General features: G+C 37.4%; 1 protein-coding gene and 1 pseudogene across 6 annotated transcripts in view; one reads left to right on the forward strand and one right to left on the reverse strand.

Annotated features, from left to right (window-relative positions):
• Window positions 1-21,848, reverse strand: part of GAB1 (GRB2 associated binding protein 1) — a 109,847-nt gene that overhangs the window by 15,302 nt on the left and 72,697 nt on the right. For 4 of the 6 annotated variants that reach the window (XM_039876062.1, XM_039876059.1, XM_039876064.1 and 1 more), the window contains exons 2-7: window positions 19,930-20,224; window positions 10,101-10,326; window positions 9,656-9,736; window positions 5,661-6,262; window positions 4,321-4,406; window positions 3,833-4,136 (exon numbers count right to left, since the gene is read on the reverse strand). In XM_039876062.1, the coding sequence (XP_039731996.1) occupies window positions 3,833-4,136; window positions 4,321-4,406; window positions 5,661-6,262; window positions 9,656-9,736; window positions 10,101-10,326; window positions 19,930-20,224 (1,594 nt within the window). The remainder of the gene's footprint in view (window positions 1-3,832; window positions 4,137-4,320; window positions 4,407-5,660; window positions 6,263-9,655; window positions 9,737-10,100; window positions 10,327-19,929; window positions 20,225-21,848) is intronic. The other 2 variants (XM_039876061.1, XM_039876063.1) reach the window with 1 other exon arrangement.
• On the forward strand, window positions 13,561-13,679 carry LOC120613516 (uncharacterized; annotated as a pseudogene).

Genomic DNA, 21,848 nt, shown 5'->3' on the forward strand with positions numbered 1-21,848 from the left:
TCATTTTAAGAAAGCACATTCAAAAATTTCTTTAGAGGAGCTCTCTAAAAAATGTTTAGAGCAATTAATAACACTGTCTCCAAAAAAGACCCACCGAGGGAAGTTCCTCACGCTTGATCTTCTGGATGCTTCCCACACCGAAGTGAAGACCCGGAGATTGAAGACACTTTAACGAAACTAATGTACAAAAACACCAGCAGTAACCTTGCACTGCATTTTAAAAATCAATACTAAGTAGAGGCCAGAAGGACTGCAGAAGGCCATGAATGGACAAAGCCAAACAAGACAAAATATAAAGACAGCATTCAAGGCTCAAACAGCTGCTACATCATGTTAGAAGGTGACTGGGCGGGGGAAGGGGGTCTAGCTAAGTTTGGTGATTAAATATGGTAGATTTATGTAATGACTGACTCTAAGAGAAGCCATGACATATATCTTACAGAAATTTCCCAAACTTTACAAAATTGCTTCTCCATTAAAATAGAGAAGTTTCAATGAAAGCAATCAAAATGCAATTTATGCTGAATTTCCAATGACTCATCTGTTTTCCTAATATTTAATATAACACATGTATGTTTTTCTCCTCTAGTCGTATACACATAACTTGGTTCAAAACAAATACTATCATTACAGAAATAGTGTGGGTGAAAATATAGCCACCACAAGTTGGGTGATGGACAAAGGATCCATGAAAATACAGTAAACATAAGTGTTTAAAATATCTACATATTTCTGCAGCTTCAATTACTCAGAAGTATTCAAAAAACTCATCTGTACTACTAACTACAGCAGCTGACATCTATAATTGGGGGTAAAAACAAGACTAGAATGTCACTCATTTACTGTAGACCCTTCCAAGGAATACACTCCAGAAACTGGCTCTCCGGGATGCTGAACTAGTTATCCTGGGCTCTGAAACAAATCAAGCCATACTTGATAGAATCAGGTTTGCTTATATGAGGTTTAGTTAATAAGGGATTCCAGAATATCAGACTGAGTCATGTATCTGATGTCACGAAATAAGAACTTTAAAAGACTCAACTGATGCTACGCATAATGAGAAGACTTTCATGACCAAATAAGACATTTGTTTTACAGTTTAAGTTTTTAAGGATAAACTTTGATTCAAGATTTGAATTTGGGTTTTCAAATGTGTTCTTCTTCAATAGTTATAACTTTCTAAAGTGGGTTGTCAAAATTTTCCCTGTAATATTACTTTCTCATGCCTCCTCTCTCACATCGTATTTACTGGAAAAGTAGAATAGTATTAAAGAAAAGTAAAAACGTTTTTTTTCTTATTGCTATGATTTTAGTAACCTCTTTACTGTTTTGCTAAACTCGTTCTCTGTGATTTTGCCAAAAACTATGCGCTTATTTTATTCTGGGTGCTTTCTCGGTTCACTTTGTATCCAAAAGAGATACCAAATAAATAATCTGGCCAATGAATCAGGACTGTCTCTCTTCCTACTTTGTTCTGTACTACTGTAAAGTTACTTTAGGGCAGTTACACAATCTCTTATGTACTAGAATGTATAGAACTTTCACTATACACATAGGGAGGTATAATCATACATATATGTAATATAAATGACCTTTGATATACATGCCGTATTATTATGATATATACATATTATGATATGGGGTACATGAGCTCTGTCAGACCTAGATGACACTAAAAGCATATCATTACGATCTTTAAATTTTTTTAACATATAAATAAGAATCTTTTCTGATTCTGCGCTTACCACATAGAATCATTAACTGTGAAATATACTAGGGATTTCCAAAAAGCCTAAAGGGGAGAAGGAGCCAGCAGGGAAGCAAGGTATGTAGACTCAGAGCGTGTACCCTTACTCAAACCATAGGACCTCCCCATTTATGGGGCACTTTAGGTTATAAAACTGTTACACTTGAGTTAAAAAGTAGAGATTTGCTGCGAACATGCCGTAATTACAGAAAAATAAGAAAAGAACCAGGTTAGCTTTAAAATGAATATTTCAATATTCATGATGCTTGCATCTTAATCCTTCAGCTATCTGCGAACTCGATTACAAATCTATACCTGTCCAAACATACTTTCACTTATTGTATGTAAAGAAGAAAATGACTAATAATGTCTAAATAGATTGAAAGACAAATGGGGACAAAGAGTTAACAGAGTAAAATTTCCCAAATAAAAAGCCAGTGATGCTCAAACCCTTTCTAAGATAATTATCCTGAATACAGCCCTGCTGTTGGGGCTGTCTGGGTGGCCGTGGATGTCACACATGACCATCTTTCCAGCTGTTGGACCGAAAGCGGGCACTTGACCCAACAGCAGCCAATCTAGGGGCTGGCCTACGAACCATCGTGCGGTCTGGTGTGAAAAGGCAAATGAGACAAATCGAATTCTCTCTGAGCAATCTGAGATAGTAAATAGTGAATGAGGCAATTAACAGGCAAGGGCATGTAAAAAGGAGCCATGAGTGAGGCCACAGAGGGGCATTGTCCCCAAGGCTCCGGGAAAGCAGAAGCCAGGTAAAGGAGAACAAGCAGAGCAGAAGAAAACAAGAGACTGTGAGAGAGAACACAGCAGATGCAAAGGCTTCCAACATGCACAGAGCAGGACAAAGTGACAGTCCCCTATGAGTGCTTCAGTTCCCAATCACTTTCTTCTTTCAGCATAGAGGTGTCCTTACTTAAAAGCAAAACGAAACAAAACTAATTTTCTTAAGATACTCTGAGTGAATCTGTCTGTTCTCCACAGCTGGAACTTAATTAGAATTAATGTTAATGATCTAAGCTCAGGTTAATGAGAAATTTACAGAAACATTACATGCTCTTAGAAAGCTATATACAAAAAGAAAAGCTATATACAGTACATGAGATTTTTCAAATGTGCCGAATACCGTAGAAATCATGTCACTCATCGCACAGCCGATATACTAACTTATTTGGTTGTCAAGATTAAATCACACTAAGAATGTTGCAACACACCTAGCTGTTTGGGTTTTAACCACTCAAACCCAAATTTTTACAACTTGGGTATGTATCACCAATTTGGCTGAAAATTCTCTTTTACAATGAGTTCTTAACCAACCATGCTACCTTAGAATTTCATGTTACTTATAAAGGCCAGTCTGAAAGAATCAACTACAAGCATTTACTTATAACCCAGCAAAGGAAGAAACATTTTTAAGAAGCTGTTATATGGGCAGAATGGAAAGATTATACAAGCCACCTCACTGTTCCTAAAGAGCAATGTCAGGTGCATTAATAATCTCAAGTCTGCCTTAGTATTATGTACTCCAGAGAAGAGGTTACAGCATTGAGCCAGAGACCCTATCTAGTTTATGGAAGTGTTTGCTTTGGTCTGCAAGGTTTTGTTTTGTTTTGTTTTGTTTTTAAATTAGTTAAATTAGCTGATAGAACTTAAAAATCAAAAGATAATACACACAAGATCTGAAATTTCTGGCTTCTTTTGATACACGGGTCCGTATTATTTTCACACAAGTCAACAAAGGACAGTGGTCAAGGAGCAGTTAATTACTCCGTTTAGACACGGGACACGGCATTCTGGTTTCTGCCAATTCTCTCCTGCTGCCTGCCAATCCTTGTATTTTAGTTTGTAACCTCTGCTCTAGAGATAGGAGACTTAAAAATCTCACCTGAGCATCAACATATGATGTAATAATTAATCTATAAATGGCAATGCCACTTAAAAAGTTAACAACTAAGGTGATATGAAATACTTTAGAATTTCTAGTCCCAATTCTGTTTTGGATTTAATGACAGTTAAATGTAGATGTAAACTGGCGACCCTGACCCTTTTCCTATGCCATGCTCTCCTTACCTTTTCTGTCTGGCTTGAGGTTCCTATCCACCGGGGGCGGTTCACAGTCTGCGACAGGAACTGGCCTTCTGGGAGGGGTCTTCGGGCTGGACCTGAAGCCCATATGAGCAGGAGGAGGAACCTGCATTCCAAATGAAGAGAAATCGAAGGTCCCTGGGGTCATTGGCACGTAATTGGCTTCCTGAATTGGTTCCGTAAAACTGCTGGAATGTTGTCGCGGCGGAGAGTTGGGATTCATCGGGACGTAATTTTCATCCAGTTCTTCACTCGATACACTTCCTACTGTCAACACGTTTTTTATTTTCTAAAACACACACATAGCTCTTTTAATAAGCAGCGATTGTCAAACAGGAAAACTTAATTATGGCACACCTACTCATATGAATCTGAAAGGGATTTTATTTCATGATCTCATTTCATCTCAGGGAACTAAGCGTGAAGATTTTGACAATGAAATATTCAATCATGTCGAGGTCAATTATACTTACAAAGTGGTTATGGAAGCCTTCAAGTGAACTACATCTAGCACTTGGAAATGTTCGTGGAATATCATAGCAGTCTTGAGAATTAGCATCTAAAATAAAACACAAACTATCAACATTTCTTCCCATCTTTGCCAGTTCTTGGGGGTAATCAGGAATGGCCTCTTCTCTCTCTCTCTCTCTCTCTCTCTCTCTCTCTCTCTCTCTCTCAACACACACACACAGGCAAGCATGCACACAGAGATTTTAAAAAGGATACTCACAGAATAGCATCCTGAATTGGCACATTAAACTACTAGAGAATGCAGACTCTCACTCATATGCTAATCACTACCAATACTTGATCATGACAGTGAGTGAACGCTGAAGCCTAGGATGAGATGGGTTATCTAAAAATGGAGAAAAGATACACTTCTATTTTCATATCTTTTGTACCATCTTGGATCTAACTTGTAGCTCACTAACTTATAACCAGATTATACGAATACTTCGAGAAGGGAGTTATAAATTGGTATTGAATGGCTAAATAAGGACTATCCACGACACACTCAATTTTCTTTAAGTCAGCTGAATAACTCTACCTCAAAACAGAGAAACGCTAGCACATTGTTTTTAGGTTGTGTGCATTTTACACTTTGGTTTTCTATTTTTAGAACTTTAAGAGTCTGAGTATAACCCAGACTCAAGTTTTCTCCTTTCAAGGTGTGTAACTTTTGTCAAGCTCTAGGAGACAATGTAGGGATAAGTGAAGTATCTAGAAATATGGGGGGTAGGGAGAAGATTCAGAGCTTTAAAAACAAGTAACACTGAACAAACAAAATGAATGACTCGACTGGAACTGATTATCACCTGTCAGACACAACATGTAAGTTGCTTATCTAGGAAGGAAGGAAATGGAGCCTAATAGATGTGACACAGAAGGGGCCATAATGGCACACAAATACAGGAAAGAGTATGACTCGGAGAGGCTTTGTGGCTGGCCCATTTCCTGCTCCTCTGCCCCATTAGAGGGTCTACCCACCCAGGATGCAGACAGAGGGGGAGAGAGGGCTGCATGCTTCCAGAGGCAGGAAGGTATTACGAGGGCCACGCTTCACCAGGGAGGACCAACTCCAACTCTTTCTCCCTCCCAGCAGAACACGCACGCAGACACACGCCACATGCACAAACACCCTCCCAGGAATCTACTGAGACTATGATATCTTCACTGCATGAGCGGTAACTGCAGGGCTGGAGAAACAAAGGACTATCCTTTAACCTCATCCCATGCTTAAAAGAACAAATATTCAGAAAAACAGACTTTCTAGCATGAACCTCTATTAGAGTAGAAGCTAAGGAGAGCTGACCTTTCCGCAGTTTGTTTAAATCCACAGTGGAAATGGTATTACTGCGTGAGGGCGGCACCCCTGCGGAAGGGGTACAGTAACTGCCGTCAGTGTCTGAGGCCGTGCGTGTGATGCCACATGTTTCCACAGGAGATCGGTCATGAGCTGGATGTGGTTTCGGAGGCCGCGGTGGCGGGATATCTGGAATAGTGTCTAGCTTTGACGTCTGTCCCAAGGTTCCTTCGGGAAATGTCCGTGGAATCTGATAAGTATTACTAGGTGTTGGAGGAATGTCATAACTAATAGATATATGCCTCATCTGAGTCTCTACACTCGATGTCCCAGATGGGGTATTGAAAACGTAGAGTTCTCCATCTGCTTCGGTACCCGATGGAGATACCTTTGGTAAAACATCCTGGGAATAACTCCTGGGCAGGTTATAAAGACTGGAGTCTACAGAAACAGACGCAGCGCGAGACGGCAGAGAGTCATACATCATCTGCTGCTGGAAGAAGCCATTCACTGCGTGTTTGCTCTGGGAGGAAGCGGGATTTTTATGAGAAGGGACGTTATCATTGCAGTCTGTTTCAGAAGAGGTGGCTTTTGTAGAATCGGCGTGTGCTCTAAATAAAAATTGTTAATGACAGAAAATAAAACATAGTGAAGACATAAGACTACATTTAAGGAAATATATCTATAGCTTAGCAATCAAAATCCATGGCTTTTTCTGTTAGATTTTTTTGTGTGTGACCCATAAAATTTAAAGCACGAATGTTCCTCGTTTTTATGATTATACACCGGATAACAAAACCGCCACCACAAAACCACCAAAAGCATTCTCCCTAATTCCTGTCCTGGACTTGCCCACACCCCCTACTCTGCCATTTAGATCCACACATAAAACCACAATCCCTAAAGTACTGGAATTAGAAAGGTACAAAACTCAGAGAAAGGGAAATGATTAAGGTATAGAAACCCAGAAAGGCATTTCTTCGGAAGAGCATGCAAAAACCTCATGCCAGCACAATTTCTCCAGGTTACTCACTGCTCTAGCCCACCTGTGGCAAATTTGTTGTTCTGTAAAACTAAAAGTCTAATGATCACCTGGTACTGAATAAATTCAATGTGATCTACAAGGAGGTGGCAACTTGAAAAATTTTGTATATCGACCTTTCTACTAATCTTTTTTAACAAGCATTTAGCCAATCCTTGCAAAGAGAATCAAAACATGATCCACAGAGTTAGTCAACCCCAAATAATAATTAACCTTGAGGCACCTCATTAGAGTATATTTTATGCTTTGGGTACATTTTCAGTCTCTGCTTTTTGTGGTATCACAAAATTTGAGAATAAGCCAAAATGAAGCTAACACTACCGGCACACTCACATTTCCTTAATGCTAAACAAGGTGCCCGAACTCCCTATGCATGTTGTTCAAAGTCCCGTAGGAACTTAAATGTAACATAAAAAAAATAACTCGTGACCATTTTTTTAAGGGCTTATCTCCCCTGATTTCTAAGTAATGCTGTCTATCGCATTTATTCATTGGAACTCTCCCTGCTCTGGGATCAGAGAACCCATATAGCGATCCGATTTTCCTTCTCCTTCACTGATCATTGTTTCATTGACTGGCTCCTTCTTCCTGTCTCTCTGCCTGAGAATGGCCAATAGAATTTAGTCTTCTCCTTCCTGACGACATACACCATTAAAAAAAATCCTCCTTCCTCACACTGTCACCTTCCACTGAATGCTGACAACTCCCATCTTCTCATGAAACTCTGAGTCCCATATTTTCAAACTGTTCAAATATCTTTTTCCTCGCTTATCCCAGTATTATCTCGCTCATGTGTACCAAACCGAACTCAACTTACTTCTCAAATTGACTGCTCTTTCCGACCTGCCATTAAAAGAAATGTCTTTATCCAGGTTCTTTAAGCTCAAAACCCAATGAGCTTTGATTCATTCTTTTCAATCTCCACCATCACTCTGGCCCAAAGTCCTTCCCCCTAACCAAGTATCCGTTCCCCTGCCCTATTCCTACTATTACCACCTCTAGCGGACTTCTTTCCTCTTTCTCCCTCTCACAATCTATCCATGAGGCCATATTGCTATACTGCTATAAGATCAATATTTTCAAAATGTGGTTTTCATATCACTTACGTACTCAGAGAAACACCTGTTTAGGGTCCCTCCAGGTTGTGGAAACTACAAAAAGCCCACAAACTGTTCTACTTGGCCTTGAGGCTACTAATAACCTGGCTCCTAACTTAATGTCCTAACTTAAGTCCTCCAATTTCCCAAATCAAACCTTTACTCCGAGCAGGATCTCCTCATTCTCTTCTACTCATCGCTCTCTTTCTCACCTCTCCTTTCCTTCGAGCTATTTTTATGAAAATTACTAACGATAGTTTCCTTTTCTTTCACTGAACAGGTGTAGTTCAAATCTTACTCCTCTCAGTGTAGAAATTTCCTACATAGCTATACATATTCTAAAATGTCCGTGTCATTTAATTTAAACATGTGAGTTACAAGATGCTAGAAAAACAATGAGGAATAAACTCCCCACCCCTGACGAGCTTATAGTTTAGAGGAGAACGAATAAAAATATCAATCTATTTCCAATTCTGTGTCAAAACAGAGATGGAGGCAGAACCAGGGTGCTGTGAAAACCCAGAGAGGCATTTAATCCGGCCTGGGCGTTTGGGGGAGTGTTCCCCAGAGGAGCATATGTCTGAGCTTAGGCTCGCAGGACAAATAAGAGTTTGCAAGGCGATTCTCATCTTGCCTCCATCTACAAACACTTCATGCTTGCATGTTTTGGCTTCTTTACAGGCTTTACTTGTAAACTCTGAAGGTTGACTGTATCTGTGGGGACTGTAGCTTATGTAATTAGTTTATACTTTCATAGCACCTAGCAAAATAGTGGATACATCACAAATATTTGTTATTTAACTGCCATTTTTACAAGAAAATAGATATAAAATATATCTGAGCATAATTTCTACTATGACAGGAAGGTTGTGATACCAGTGAGATCAATGTGAGACACTATATAAAAAGAAATGTACCGAAACTCTCACTTTGCTGCTGGCTTTTAAAAAGTTGATACTGAAAAATAATTATGAATCTCCAAAAATAAAATCTTAGTTAGTGGCATAGGTAACAATGTTGCGAGTGTGTAATTTTTAAATACTCACAGCAAACAAGCAAAATCAAGTTAGAATTTGGTATTATTAACTAGTGTTGATTTATAAAATTTTGTTTTTTGCTCTTACAGGTAAAATCCCATTACAATGAATATATAGAAATCCATCTTTTAATATTTGTGAGCTGTTTCCATTATCTCTGGGAATGATTCACAGAAACTAATACGTGGATCTTAACAAATCTTATATACAATTTTTTGAAAAAGGTGCTTTGTATGTTCCTAGCATAGTAAGTTACCTTTTAGGTAAAATTTTTTTGTTATAAAAATAATGCTTAATATCAAATAATCTTGCTAAAAAAATCTTTCATATCTACTATGCTATTCTCCCCCACAGTTATACTGCAAATTAAGATAATAAATATACCTAGTATCATTAGTTGCCACAGCTGTTAATGGCAGAGACAGGCTTTCTATCACTATTTTCTGGCTCCAACTCTCACCATTACCTCAAGACTTCCAATTACTCAATATCACGTTAAAATACCTTAGAGGAAGAGAGGTGTCTTGGAGCAGGCATGGAGATGACAGGAAAGCAGGGATTTGTGAAAAGTTTTCCATTATCTCTGCTCTAGCACTAAAATCCATACACTTCTTTCTACTTAAAAATGTATAAAGTCAAGGCTTGAGGTAAACTCAGCTTCATTGGTAGATATGAAAATTCCAAAGTTTCACAGCTTTTAGCAATATATTTGATTTCAACAAATTTCACTAAAGCCCAATTTGTATTTTCCATAGAATTTACTATATTGGGATTTTACCTGTACGATTAATTTCTCACACAGATCCAAAGCAACCACAACACACTCACTGCAATGGAATCGTTTTGCTTTCAAAATCTTCTAGTAGTAGGTATTCCTCTCCTTCTTCAGAAACAAAAGATGACCCTTGGCTGGTTTATAATCACATAAGAAATGGAGCAAGATCACCATTTATAAATCAGTGAAATCTGTTAAGCAAGTTAATACTGTGAGTCTGTAACAAGGGCTACGAAACAGGAGACAGGTTTCCAAAAGAGCCTTTTATTACAAGTGTTCTTTGCCCAAAAGATGCTAGAGAATGTGTTTCTTCAATAAAACCTCCCGAATATCAGAAATCATTAGTGGAGGAATATAAACCTTATTATAAGCCTAAATAGATGTTTTTTTTAAGCTTTCCAATCAGGGTTAAAAAAAGTTTAAAGGTATGATTCCTAAATGTACACACACGCACGTGTAGACACGCACACGCACACACATGGGCATATGTGTGTTTACCTGGTGGGTTCAGGCTTCTTGCTTTGACAGTTGATTAGCAAGAGGTAGTCTTGAGGATCCTCCTGGATGCCAAGAGTTTCCAGATGTGGTGGAAGGTTAATCAGCTGATATGGAGGCGGTGGAGCCACAGATGATGAATCCGCCTGGGCGGATGATGGCACGGTATTTATGGCCATAGGTAAATCCGCTGGTGCTTGTGAGGAGCTGCCGGGGGGCTTCATGGGATCTGCAACGCCAAAGTGTAACTATCACTCTCTGTCCTCTTTTAAGAACTATTTTCTTAAAGCTACTTGAAAGTTTGGAGATAAACTGTTTAAACGCATGACCACAGGAGAAACCACGACCTTGTCAGTTAAAATGAGTGCGATCTCAATGGCAACATTTATGCAGGAAATAATAGGTTCTTGTCAAAGAGATCTGAAGAGGAGGGCTTCTGCATCCAGGGGCTCTAAAACACCCATGGTTAACCTTGCCTTGAACGGTCTCTAGTTTTGAGGTTCCTGGGAAAGAAGATGCTCTATAATCTTAGCACGAGAGGCAGATTTTTTTCCCGTGATGATTTACTGCCTCTCAGCCAAGCCGGCCTTCCAAGGGGACCCACAGAATCCCACGGCACCTTAAGGCCTGTGGTGCCGAGTATGAGGGTCAGCTCTTGACCCCGTCTTTATCCTGCTGTTTGTTCTTTTCTTTCTACTTCTCAGCTACTAGGGAGAAATATTTCTTCTTCTGAGATTCACATTTTTTTAAGGCACCACCTCTTCTCTCAGCTCACTTGCCCTTTATTGGGTTTCTGCAGTATTTTCATGCAAAAGGGGTCAGCAAATAAAGAAGTAATTTATTAAGTACTTAACTATGTTCTGAGAAGGCATTTGAAAATAGCTAAATTGTGTGGGACCAAAGAATTTGAAATGAGTTGAAAACCTAAGAGTAAAATCCCACGGTAGTCACTGACACAACCAAGTAAAAATTTAAGGGTCCAGAAGAAAAAGTATCTGTTAGTCTGGTTAGGAAAACATGGCTCTAAATCCAGTAAAAGGTAAATTCTCATAAAAGAATAAACAAATTTATTTATTGTCTGTTTATATTAGACCATATTAATACTATTAATGTAATAATTCGTATTCTCTTCATTATATTAATATGCTCTACCAAGTAAAATCAAATGCAAGTCATCTACCTGTTAATTCACCAGGGAGTAGCTACGTGTCAGCTCTGTCTCCTCTAGATACACTATAGAATACGTCTACATGCTTTGGATCATGTCTTCATGAATTCAACTTTAATATTCATATGTTACTGCAGCAAAGTTTCCATAGCTCATTTTATAATTTCTTCCCAGATACAGAAACTTGTATCCCAATTGTAAAGCTTGAACAACACATAATATGGCTACACATGACAGTTTATCTTTAATTGTGGGTCCCCAGAACAAACGAAAAGGACCATACTCCTATGCTTCACTGTGCCTTACATGTGGTAGATGCTCAAAGTGTTTCAATCACCCAGCAGAAAGTCACTTAGCACTTTCTCTATGTCAGGTTGAGAGATTACAGCAATGGGCACACTTCCAAATCTGCAAGACCCACTCACCTGTATACACAGTTTGAAATTTGCTCACAAAAAGAAATTTGTGAGGCCTAATAAATGCTAATTAACTTTTTAAACTTCTTTCGGTTGGAGAATTTTGTCTGAGTGAACAGAAGCTGAGCTAATTTCCATTTTATCTCTGTTACGTTGCATGCAATGTCAAACCTTCATACAAGCTTATCTCACAAAATCTAACACTTTACGGCAGGAGTTAATTAACTCTTTTCTTATTTATGAAAGGTGAGAACAGAAAATGGTAAGAATAAAAAAATGCATTTTTGGACATTTTTACAACATAATGCCATAATTTCAGTGGGAACTCATAAATACCTCATCATGTCTAATAGATATTGATTTTAAATAGTTATATAATAAACGCTATGAAATATTTTATTGCTTTGATTGAGTTGCAAATATACAAAGACTGATTTAAGGGGATTTAAAACGCCATAGATGAATCAGTGACTCAGAGTAAATCCTTGAGATTTGCTAAACTTAAGATAAACCATGAAAACTATTTACCTTTAAAGAAGAGCTTAAGAAAAATCCATACATTGAGGAGAAAAAGAGCAGAGGGATTAAAATGCAGTTACTGTGTCCTACAGGCTGTACTCATAAGTATATTTTATATACTTCTCCAGTTCAAGTTCTAGTTCTGACCAAAACAAAATGAAATTAAACACTGGAAATACATCACTTTATAAAACAGTATGAATTCTAATTTTCCACTGTAACTCCTAGAAAAACTTTTCCAGGTGGATGTTTTTATAGATACACTTTTCCTTTAATTTTTTTTTTCTAAATTTGATGGCTATACACTAAGTAAACTGAGTGATTCGTCTTAAGTGGGGGAAAAAAATCACCCAGCCAGGCAATCACGTTTGTCTGACCTTGTTTTCTTAACACAATGGGACTGTCTCATTTTTAATCTTCCATTTCTCCCAGCCATGAACGATGAATGTTTTTACCCTCTTTATAGCTACAAAATTCTCTCCGTTTTCTAAAGAAAGGACTGGGATTATTTTTTAAAGCCTTCTTTAAAACATATATACCTTGTTCACAGTATGGGAAGACTTACGTATATAGTTGATCCTTGAACAGCATGGGGTTAGAACTGTGGAGGTCCACTTACATGTGGATTTTTTTTCAATAAATATATATTGGCCCTCTGTATTCCCACATTCAACCCAGAGTGGATCAAAAACAGTATTTTTCCATCTGGATGCGGAGGGCCGATTTACACATTGTTCTACACTATTTTAACGAGGAACTTTTACATGAGGTCCTGGAACCAATCCCCGGCAGATACCAAGGGACAATTGAGTTTTTGAGGAGTCAAAAGTTATACTTGAATTTTCGACCGCCCCTAACCCTCCACATTGTTCAGGGGTCAACTTGGCAAGAACTGGTAATGGAGAGAAACTTCCATTATGTTCACTGGCAAGGGCATGAAAGAAAAGGCTTTGGAACATCTGTGAAAAGCAAACCCAACCATTCCAAACAACACGATGTACAAAGGTCTTTAAAAGGGAAAGGACACTGTTCTACCACTTTGGCTCAGATAATGCACTATTTTCAAAGTTTTAGCCTTTGGGATTATTTTACTCATGTTAATTTGACTAGATGCTCAGTTCTGCATATTTTAATGCAAGCGTTGCAGTGTGTCTAAATATTCTCTAACATAAAATTTCTGGTCAAAGTTAGCCAGTCATCTGAAGAAGGACACTTTTCTTCACCTTACAAAAAACATGCGATTTGCCCCTATTCTATGCCACAGGTAGCTCAGGGGACCATGTTTGTTGTTTTCTGCCTCACTTGGGCTTCTAAATTACTGCTCTTTCTAAGTAATGTTTTCATCAAGTTTCTGAGAACGGTCTACGGCCATGCCACCCTGAATGTGCCCAATCTCGTCTGATCTTGGAAGCTAAGCAGGACTGGGCCTGGTTAGTACTTGAATGGGAGACCACCTAGGCAGACTAGGTGCTATAGACGTAAAAAAAAAAAACCTAAAACAAAAAACAACAAGTTTCTGAGAATGAAAACATCAGTTTAGGGTTTGCTTATGTATGTGAAATTATTTCCTAACTTTTAATTCAGAAGGCATGAAGAGTAAATTAGCATCCATTAAAGGGCTAATAAAGCTGCTGGAGCAAACTACTAATTGAGTTTTACTTAAAAAACTATTAAATACTGCTAAGGAAAGCCTTAACCAGCTTTCTGTGGAGAGAAGTAGATTATTATGTGAGGAGAGCCACTAATAACAAATTGGCTCATGTGATCCCTAGCTTTAATGCACAGTTTTATCCTATTTGGAACCATATTGCCCTGGAATTAACGTCCCTCACAGAAGCGGGGGTGCCCAAATAATGCCTCTAAACATTCAAAATAACATGTTTTCCCCTAACCAAACAGCATAAGAGCTTAAGTCCTGGGAAGCAGTTCTTTTTCTTATTGGTAAGGTGGAATATTTCAAAACTGATGTGATAGGTCCGCTGATTTTGTAACTCCTAACATCCCCTATCTGAGCCTGCAGTAATAAAACTCTGGTCTTCGATGTTTGTGTCCTTGTCAGGAGACTAGATGAGATGCTTTTCTCTGAAAATGGTCTATATTCGTGGACAGAATATTTTTTGGTTTCTAATATGAAAGTTTTACCATTACATTCAAAATTAAATGTTCTGTTATATTAACTTTTTTTTTCTGTAAAGAGAAGTATTTTGAATAGATCTATGTCTACTAATTAACTTAGCGAGTAACAGTCCATAAAGACCATGTGGTGTCATTGATGATACAATAACCATCTTCTCACTTCTGAACACACCATTTTTTTTTTTTTATAAAATAACATTTTATAAATGGATACAAATGAGAAACAGCAATAGTTGTAATTTTCAGTGATGGAACCTGCAGTTTCTTTATTTAATCAAATAATGAAGACATTTAATCACAGCCAACCTATTTAATGTGTTTCAAGTAGAAAATTTTTTATTTGTCTTGACTATCGCCTTAAGAGTTTGTGAAAACTTTCTTGGAGACTTTGAAAATAAACCCTTAAGAAGTGCTGACAATTGCCTTAATTCGTATCCAGAGGTGTCATGGCCTCAGAATCACTTGTGGGGCATTTTAGAAATCTAGGTGCTTAGGAGACTCAATGCATCAAGATTTAGGGGCAGCAGTTTAAAAATGTATAATAAAACTAAACAAACTCTGGTTGAAACGGTCCTCAGGAAAAATGCAAATTAAAACCACAACGAGATACCATTACACACGCCCTAGAATGGCTAAAATTAATGACCGACAATACCAAATGTTGATAATGCAGAGTAACTGAAAGGCTCATATGTGGCTGGTAGGAAAGCAACTGCTACAATAACTTTGGAAAACTAAAGCTACTAAATCTACTACAGCTGAACAGATGTACTACGGCGTAGCAATTCCACTCATGGGTATATTCCCCAAAGAAATAAGTGTTCATGTCCATCAGAAGAAACATATTAGAATGCTCACAACAGCTTTACATGTATTAACTAAAAAGTGAAAACAACTCAAAGGTCCGTCAACATTCAAACAGATCGTAATGCTCCATAGGATGAAGAACTTCTGCTCCATGCTGCATGGATGAATCCCGCAGACTGAATATTAGACAAAAGAAGCCAGACTCAGGGTTTTATTTATATGAAGTTCAAGTATAAGCAAAATTAATCTATAGTGTTAGAAGCAAACTAATGGTTATATTTGGGTGCTTTTTTTTCTTCTGAGCTTTTATTGGGAAGAAGCATGCGAAAACCTTCTGGGGTACTGAAATTTTTCCATATTTTGATATGAGTGATAGTTACTGGATTTCTATTTCTATGTATAGAGAGAAGGATATATAAAACTATATTTAGTTGTACACTTAAGATCCGTGCCTTTTACAGTAGTAAGTTATACCTGAATTTAAAAAAAGCAAATAAAAAGAAATTTAAACATTCCCTAATTAAGAAGTACTGCTCTGTAGGAAAAGGAGCATATGTATATTCTTACATGCTAGCGATACTTTTCTAAAGGGAAGAAAATCAAACATAGAATCACACTACTTTTTTTTTAAGTCACTATTATTTGGGCATTTTGAGAAAAGCAACTCAACTGATAAGAGGCAACTTTCTAATCTTGAACTTAGACCAAGAGCCTTTACATCAAGTTCGTTAGCTGTATCCAACCCTTAGGCTGTGCTTCTGGGCACTTGGTTGGCAGATTTAACAGCTTCCAAGTTGGTGTAGAAACAAAAATAAATCTGCACATTTCCAAGAAAAACAAAAGAAATTAGTTTTGACCCTCAAGTCTACTAAATTAAAGTGTTCGCAGGAACCACACACTGTTCAATGAGCTAAAATCTGAAAACAGATCCAGCCTGCCAGCATTCTGAGTATTCAATAATAGCAGCGGTCACCTGGAGCAGCGGAAATAACATGGTAAAGATATTCTGAGAGGTTCCTGGAATCAAAACACAGGTCAGATTTTTCCCCTTTCCTTTTGTTTTCAGGAGAAAATTAGTTACTCTCATAGGGATTGAGGATAGTTATTTTCTCAGACCGTAATATACAAGCACAGTCTATTTCTTCCCACGTCTAGTCTGAAACTCGTCTAATGAAATATCATTTCATGTTATTAGTTTTAAGCCAAGAATGGGAGCATATTCAGCTCTCTGAAATGGAAAGGCACAGGGCTCAGGGGACAGATGTAGGTAAAAACAAAACACCTATTTTGTGATTGGCACTAAGATCTATTGGGAAGCAAGAGAATATAAAACAGGCAGTAAAGTGACTGAGAGAACAAAGACTTTTTGATATTTTCCTTATTATACTAAACTGTATGAATGTGATCACAAAGGATAATAGCAGTTCTCAGAGGTTTAGCATTTGATAACAAATCCTTAAATGTGTGGATTTTTTAAAAAAAGGCATGCAGTAAACTCAACTACAAATGAATAAGGAAATAGAGTGGTTAACTTTAAAGTTCTGTAGTTTTGCTACTATGCATCAAAAACCAAAATTATAGAGTGAAATAAAATATTTTTGTGGTTCTTTGATACTACACAATGACGGATTGCTCATCTTTTAACGATTTATTCCAAGAAACTCAAGTCTTCGACATAGTATAGTAGGACATTTCTAACTGTGGCTACTTGAGAGATGGCCAGGACGAACTTGTGGAAAATTGTTGAACTGCAGAATTTAAAAAATAAATGTAGTCGCATTTAGATATAGCTCACGAACTAAATTTAGAAAGCACTGACAAATTTCAGTCCTTAGGGGCTTGTTTTAATGAACAGATAAAAATGACTTTTGATTAGCAGAGCTGTTCTTGATAACTAACTCAGATTACATAAATTAAGTTTGATGAATCAAAATATTAATTTTCTTCCAACCTCCCCTTTTATGGATATTGTAAAGACATAAAGCTCGCATATTGAGAGTTTCACGCAAGGCAAATAAACTTCTAATCTGTTTTGTAAGAATTTGGGAGTTTTGCCACTGAAAAGATCACTAGCTTTCAAGTTTCAGAACCCCCCCACCCTCATACTAGTAAGTTTATAAAGTGAAAAGAGACACTGTGATGAATTCTGACTACTAATATCAAAGAAAATGTTCTAAGTGCAAAAATAAAGTTCTCATGATCAGTTATAGTCACAGCGTCATTTAAAACTACCTACGCTTTTCCTGACCCTCTTAAGAATAAATCAGCTGCCATCAGGCTTATTTATTTTCTATCAGAGCACTTATCAACCAGTGTATAATTCCTAGATATTTGCCTGTCTCCTACTAGACTGATTACAAGTTCTACGGAGGCAAAACTATTTATATGCTCCCATAGTATCATACTTCAATAAATATATATTATATAAATTAAATATATATTAAAGTATAATTTTATGTATATGTATGTGTTACCTATATGTTACACTCATCAACGACTGTGATGAATTATTTTGGATATGAATCTTCTCCTATTAGATGCTCTGTTCCACGTATGTAATGTTCATCATTTGATCCCCTAACCAGTGTCGCCGAACATACATTGGTTGAGTAAATGCCCAAAGCCTAAGCAGCGTGCTGGCAAATTCAAAAAATTTCATAAATTATTGAAACAACTTCCTAAAGCAGACAAAGCTTTTCTTCTTCCCAGAGCTGACCGGGTGTTCATCAAGCTCCCAGATGGTAAGAATCGTGGACGAATGGACCAGACTTCATGCCGTAAAACTTGCAAAGTTATCTGAGACACTTGAACATTAGAAGTTCTTGTTTTGGGGGTCTCAACTCTACTCGCCCACTAATGGACTTCCAAAAATTAGACCCTCACATTCCTTGACTGACGGATGTACCACCTCTAAAAGAGAGCATCTCATTTCTTTTCTTAAATATATTCAGGAGAATCATAAAGAAAACAAAAGCAGACAGAAGGACACCTACTTAGTCTTTTATATTAGCTGAATCTATACAAGCAACCAACAGGGACAGAAGTCTGCCTTTATGTCCCCAAAACAAATTCTAAATTGAACAGGTAGCAGGCAAAAGAACAACATCAACAAAAAGATGATACGACAACTAAAATTATTTTAACTGAAAATCCATCACATGACAAAACTAATGTGATGTCTAAATCCAATAATTATTATTACCGAGTGGTTATTAAGTAACCATTAAATAGGAAGCTATCTCATTTGAGACTTTAACTTTAAAATCCCCCACTGCACTCAAATATAGATGATACATGCGAACAAGAAAGGAAAGGAGTTTAATTGGAGTTAGAAATAATACCCCACACCTACTTAAAATGTGAGCATATTTAGTAACTTCACAAAAACGACTGAAGCCTTAATGCTCTACATGAAACAATTTTTCGAGGCTTTTAATCACTAGCGCTCTGTTAAAGAGCTTTAATTCATTAGCTGCCTCCTGTCTAAACTGGATGCCCCCTTCCCTCTCAGTGCTGCTCCCTTGGACCTTCTGGGTTCCTCACCAAGGGGTTTCCCCCAGCCCACTGGGCCAATCCCAGGCCTGGAAGGCCCTTCTCCTGGACTGTGTACTGGCCAGAGCGGAAGCAGCATGCTGACCTGAGCTAATTAGAGATGATTACTGTTTCGCTTCAGTCCAAAACTTGATGTTGATTGTTAATTTAGTTTTTCCACACTGCACTGAGCACTCCTAAATATAGATATTTGGAAATGTACGCTTGCAAACACAAGTATAACTATGACAATAATAAGGTCGAAGACCTTATTCCTGATCCTTGGCTCTGCAAACCTAAACTTTACTAGAGTCCCCTACATAGGTTCTTAGTGTTTGTTTAAAAAAAAAAGAAAAGTAGAGAAGAGGACAGGGGAGACGCTGTCAGGATAGCTATAGGAAGGCACCTGGGGAGGAATTTCACTTGTAAAATTCTTCTTGAGACCTGTAATCACTCAGCTCTTCCCAAGAGAGGCACCCCAAATCTCAGATCCTCAAGCAATTCTCCCCTTGCGTTTATCATTCATGGCCCTCTGCTCCAGGCACACAGAATTCTGTGCCACCTCTTGGTCCTTCCTCTCCCTAATCCCTAAGGCTGAGGGGTTCTGCACCCCTTCCTTTATTTATGCAGAAATACGACTTTCTTCAAAAGTCCACGATCGCCAATTTGTCTTCTTCTGAGGAGCTTTCTTCACTAACTCTTATCCAAATCCTGAGACCCCTCTTCCTCTGTGCTCTTTTTAGGACCTCTGTGTTAAGTAAATGCAGTTGTTTGTTACCTTTTCATCATGTTTTGTGGCCGATTCTCATATGCTTTTCAGAGGTATTGATAATTACCTTGGCTATTTTGTAACTTCAGAATCCAAGATAGGTTTAAAAATAACGTCTAAAGAATTAAGCTGAGCCACATGAAAATGCTGTTTTTAAGAGGTCAAAAACAGTCAAATATCAGTTGTGTTATAAGGTTCAACTGAATATTTATATAGGAACTCAAAAAATTCTCTTAAATAGTATGTTTTCTTGCAACGTCTCCTTCAGGACATTTAGACACTGCTCCACAATGGTTAACTTTTTCTTTCTAAAACCTATAAATAGTTTCTCCCCATACTGATTAAAGGGTTTAGTTGCTTTTTCCAAATGTTACTATTATAAAAAACCCAAAATATTGTATTGCGTAACTGAAATAAAGAATTTTATAACAGTTCTAAAACATAGTAATAAAAGAGAAAGGCTGAATAACAAAATCTTGAACTTACCTTCTTCTGTAGGATTAAACCCACAGATGTCACAAATACAACGAACCCACTTATTCATCTCTTCCTCACTGTCTGCTACCAAGTAGAAAATTCGATCAATGGTGTTGATATCAAAAATGTAGCTGTTTTCAAACTCTTTTTTGTTAAATGTCAATCCAGCATCAACTTGCTGACATAAATTTAAATCAATAATACGGATAGGCTTCTTGGCATGATCATTTTTGTAATATTCCAAGACATCTGGATCTCCGGTTAAACGGCCACTGCGTAACACGAACCATCGCCTCTTCCATGCCTAGAAACAAAACAGAAATAACCACCTAGTATTAATTTGAGAAAATTTTCAAGAAGATGCTCATTTATCGAATCAATCTGACAAATGCATTTATCTAGAGAAAGTCACTTCCCATGTTTTCTTCGTTTCTGTAGAATTATCTACCACTCCAGCAAAGTTTACTGATGCCCCAATTAACTTGATAATGTGTGTACCTACACATATTTATTATTTGCTATTAGATCTTCTAATAAGATATCAGAATATATTGCACTTGTTGATGAACTATCAAGTCAACAAAACAAGGGAGATTTAGTTTTTACTAACTATGAAAAAGCAGTGGTTTCAACAAATAGTGCTGGGAAAACTAGATATCTATATACGAAATAATGAGGTTGAACTCTTACCTTACATCATATAAAAATTAACTCAAATGGATCAAAGACTTAGCGAAATGCAAGAGCTAAGATTATAAAACTCTTAGAAGAAAACATGAAGAAAAGCTTCATGACATTAGATTTGGCAATGATTCCTTAGATGTGACACCAAGAATACAGGAGACAAAATGAAAAATTGGTAAGCTGAATTATGGCAAAATTTACAACTCTTATACATTGAAGGACACAATCAGCAGAGTAAAACAGCAATTCACAGAATGGGAGAACATATTTACAAATCACCTATCCGATAAGAGAGTAATATCTAGAATACATTAGTAACTCCTACAACTCAGTAATAACAAAAATAAACCACCTAATTAAAAAATGGACAACAAGACTTGAAAAGACTCTCCAAAGAAGATATACAATTGTCCAATAAGCACACGAAATGATGTTCAATCGACATCACTACCATTAGAGAAATGCAGATCAAAACCACAATGAGATACCACTTCGTATTCATTACAATGACTATTATCAAAAAAGCAGAAAATAACAAGTGTTGGCCAGGATGTGGAGGGATTGGAACCTCTGTGCACCGCTGGTAGAAATATCAAAGGGTGAAACTGTTGTGGAAAATGGTATGGCAGTTCCTCAAAAAATTCCATTTGTGTGTATACATCCAAAAGAATGGAAAGCAAAGTCTTACTGGTATTTGTACACCCATATTCACAGCAGCATTACTCACAACAGTCCAAAGGCAGAAGCAATGGACACATCCAAGTGTCCAATGATGAGTGAACGATAAACAAAATGAAGTCTATACATACAATGGAATATTACTCAGCCATAAAAGGGAAGAATTCTGACACATGCTGCAACATGGATGAACCTTGAGACATTATGCTAAGTGAAAGAAGCCAGTGGCAAAGGGTCAAAAACTCTATGATTCTGCTTATATAAGGTACCTATAGTAATCAAATTCATAAAGGCAAAAAGCCAGGGGTTGGGGAAAGAGGGAGATGGGAAGTTAATGTTTAACGAGTACAGTGTCAGTTTGGAAAGATGAAAAAGTTCTGGAGATGGATGTTAGTAATGGTTACCTAACGATGTGAATGTACTTAATGCCACTCTACTGTCACTTAAAAATGATTCAACTGGTAGATTTTATGTTATGTATATCTTACCACGATTTTTTAAAGCAATATTTGTTCATGCCTTAAAATTATGCCATAAAGAATACATAAAAGTACTTCTTCAAAGAC

The sequence above is a fragment of the Pteropus medius genome, unplaced genomic scaffold (genome assembly GCF_902729225.1).
Source record: "Pteropus medius unplaced genomic scaffold, Ma_sr-lr_union100, whole genome shotgun sequence".
NCBI lineage: Eukaryota > Metazoa > Chordata > Mammalia > Chiroptera > Pteropodidae > Pteropus > Pteropus medius.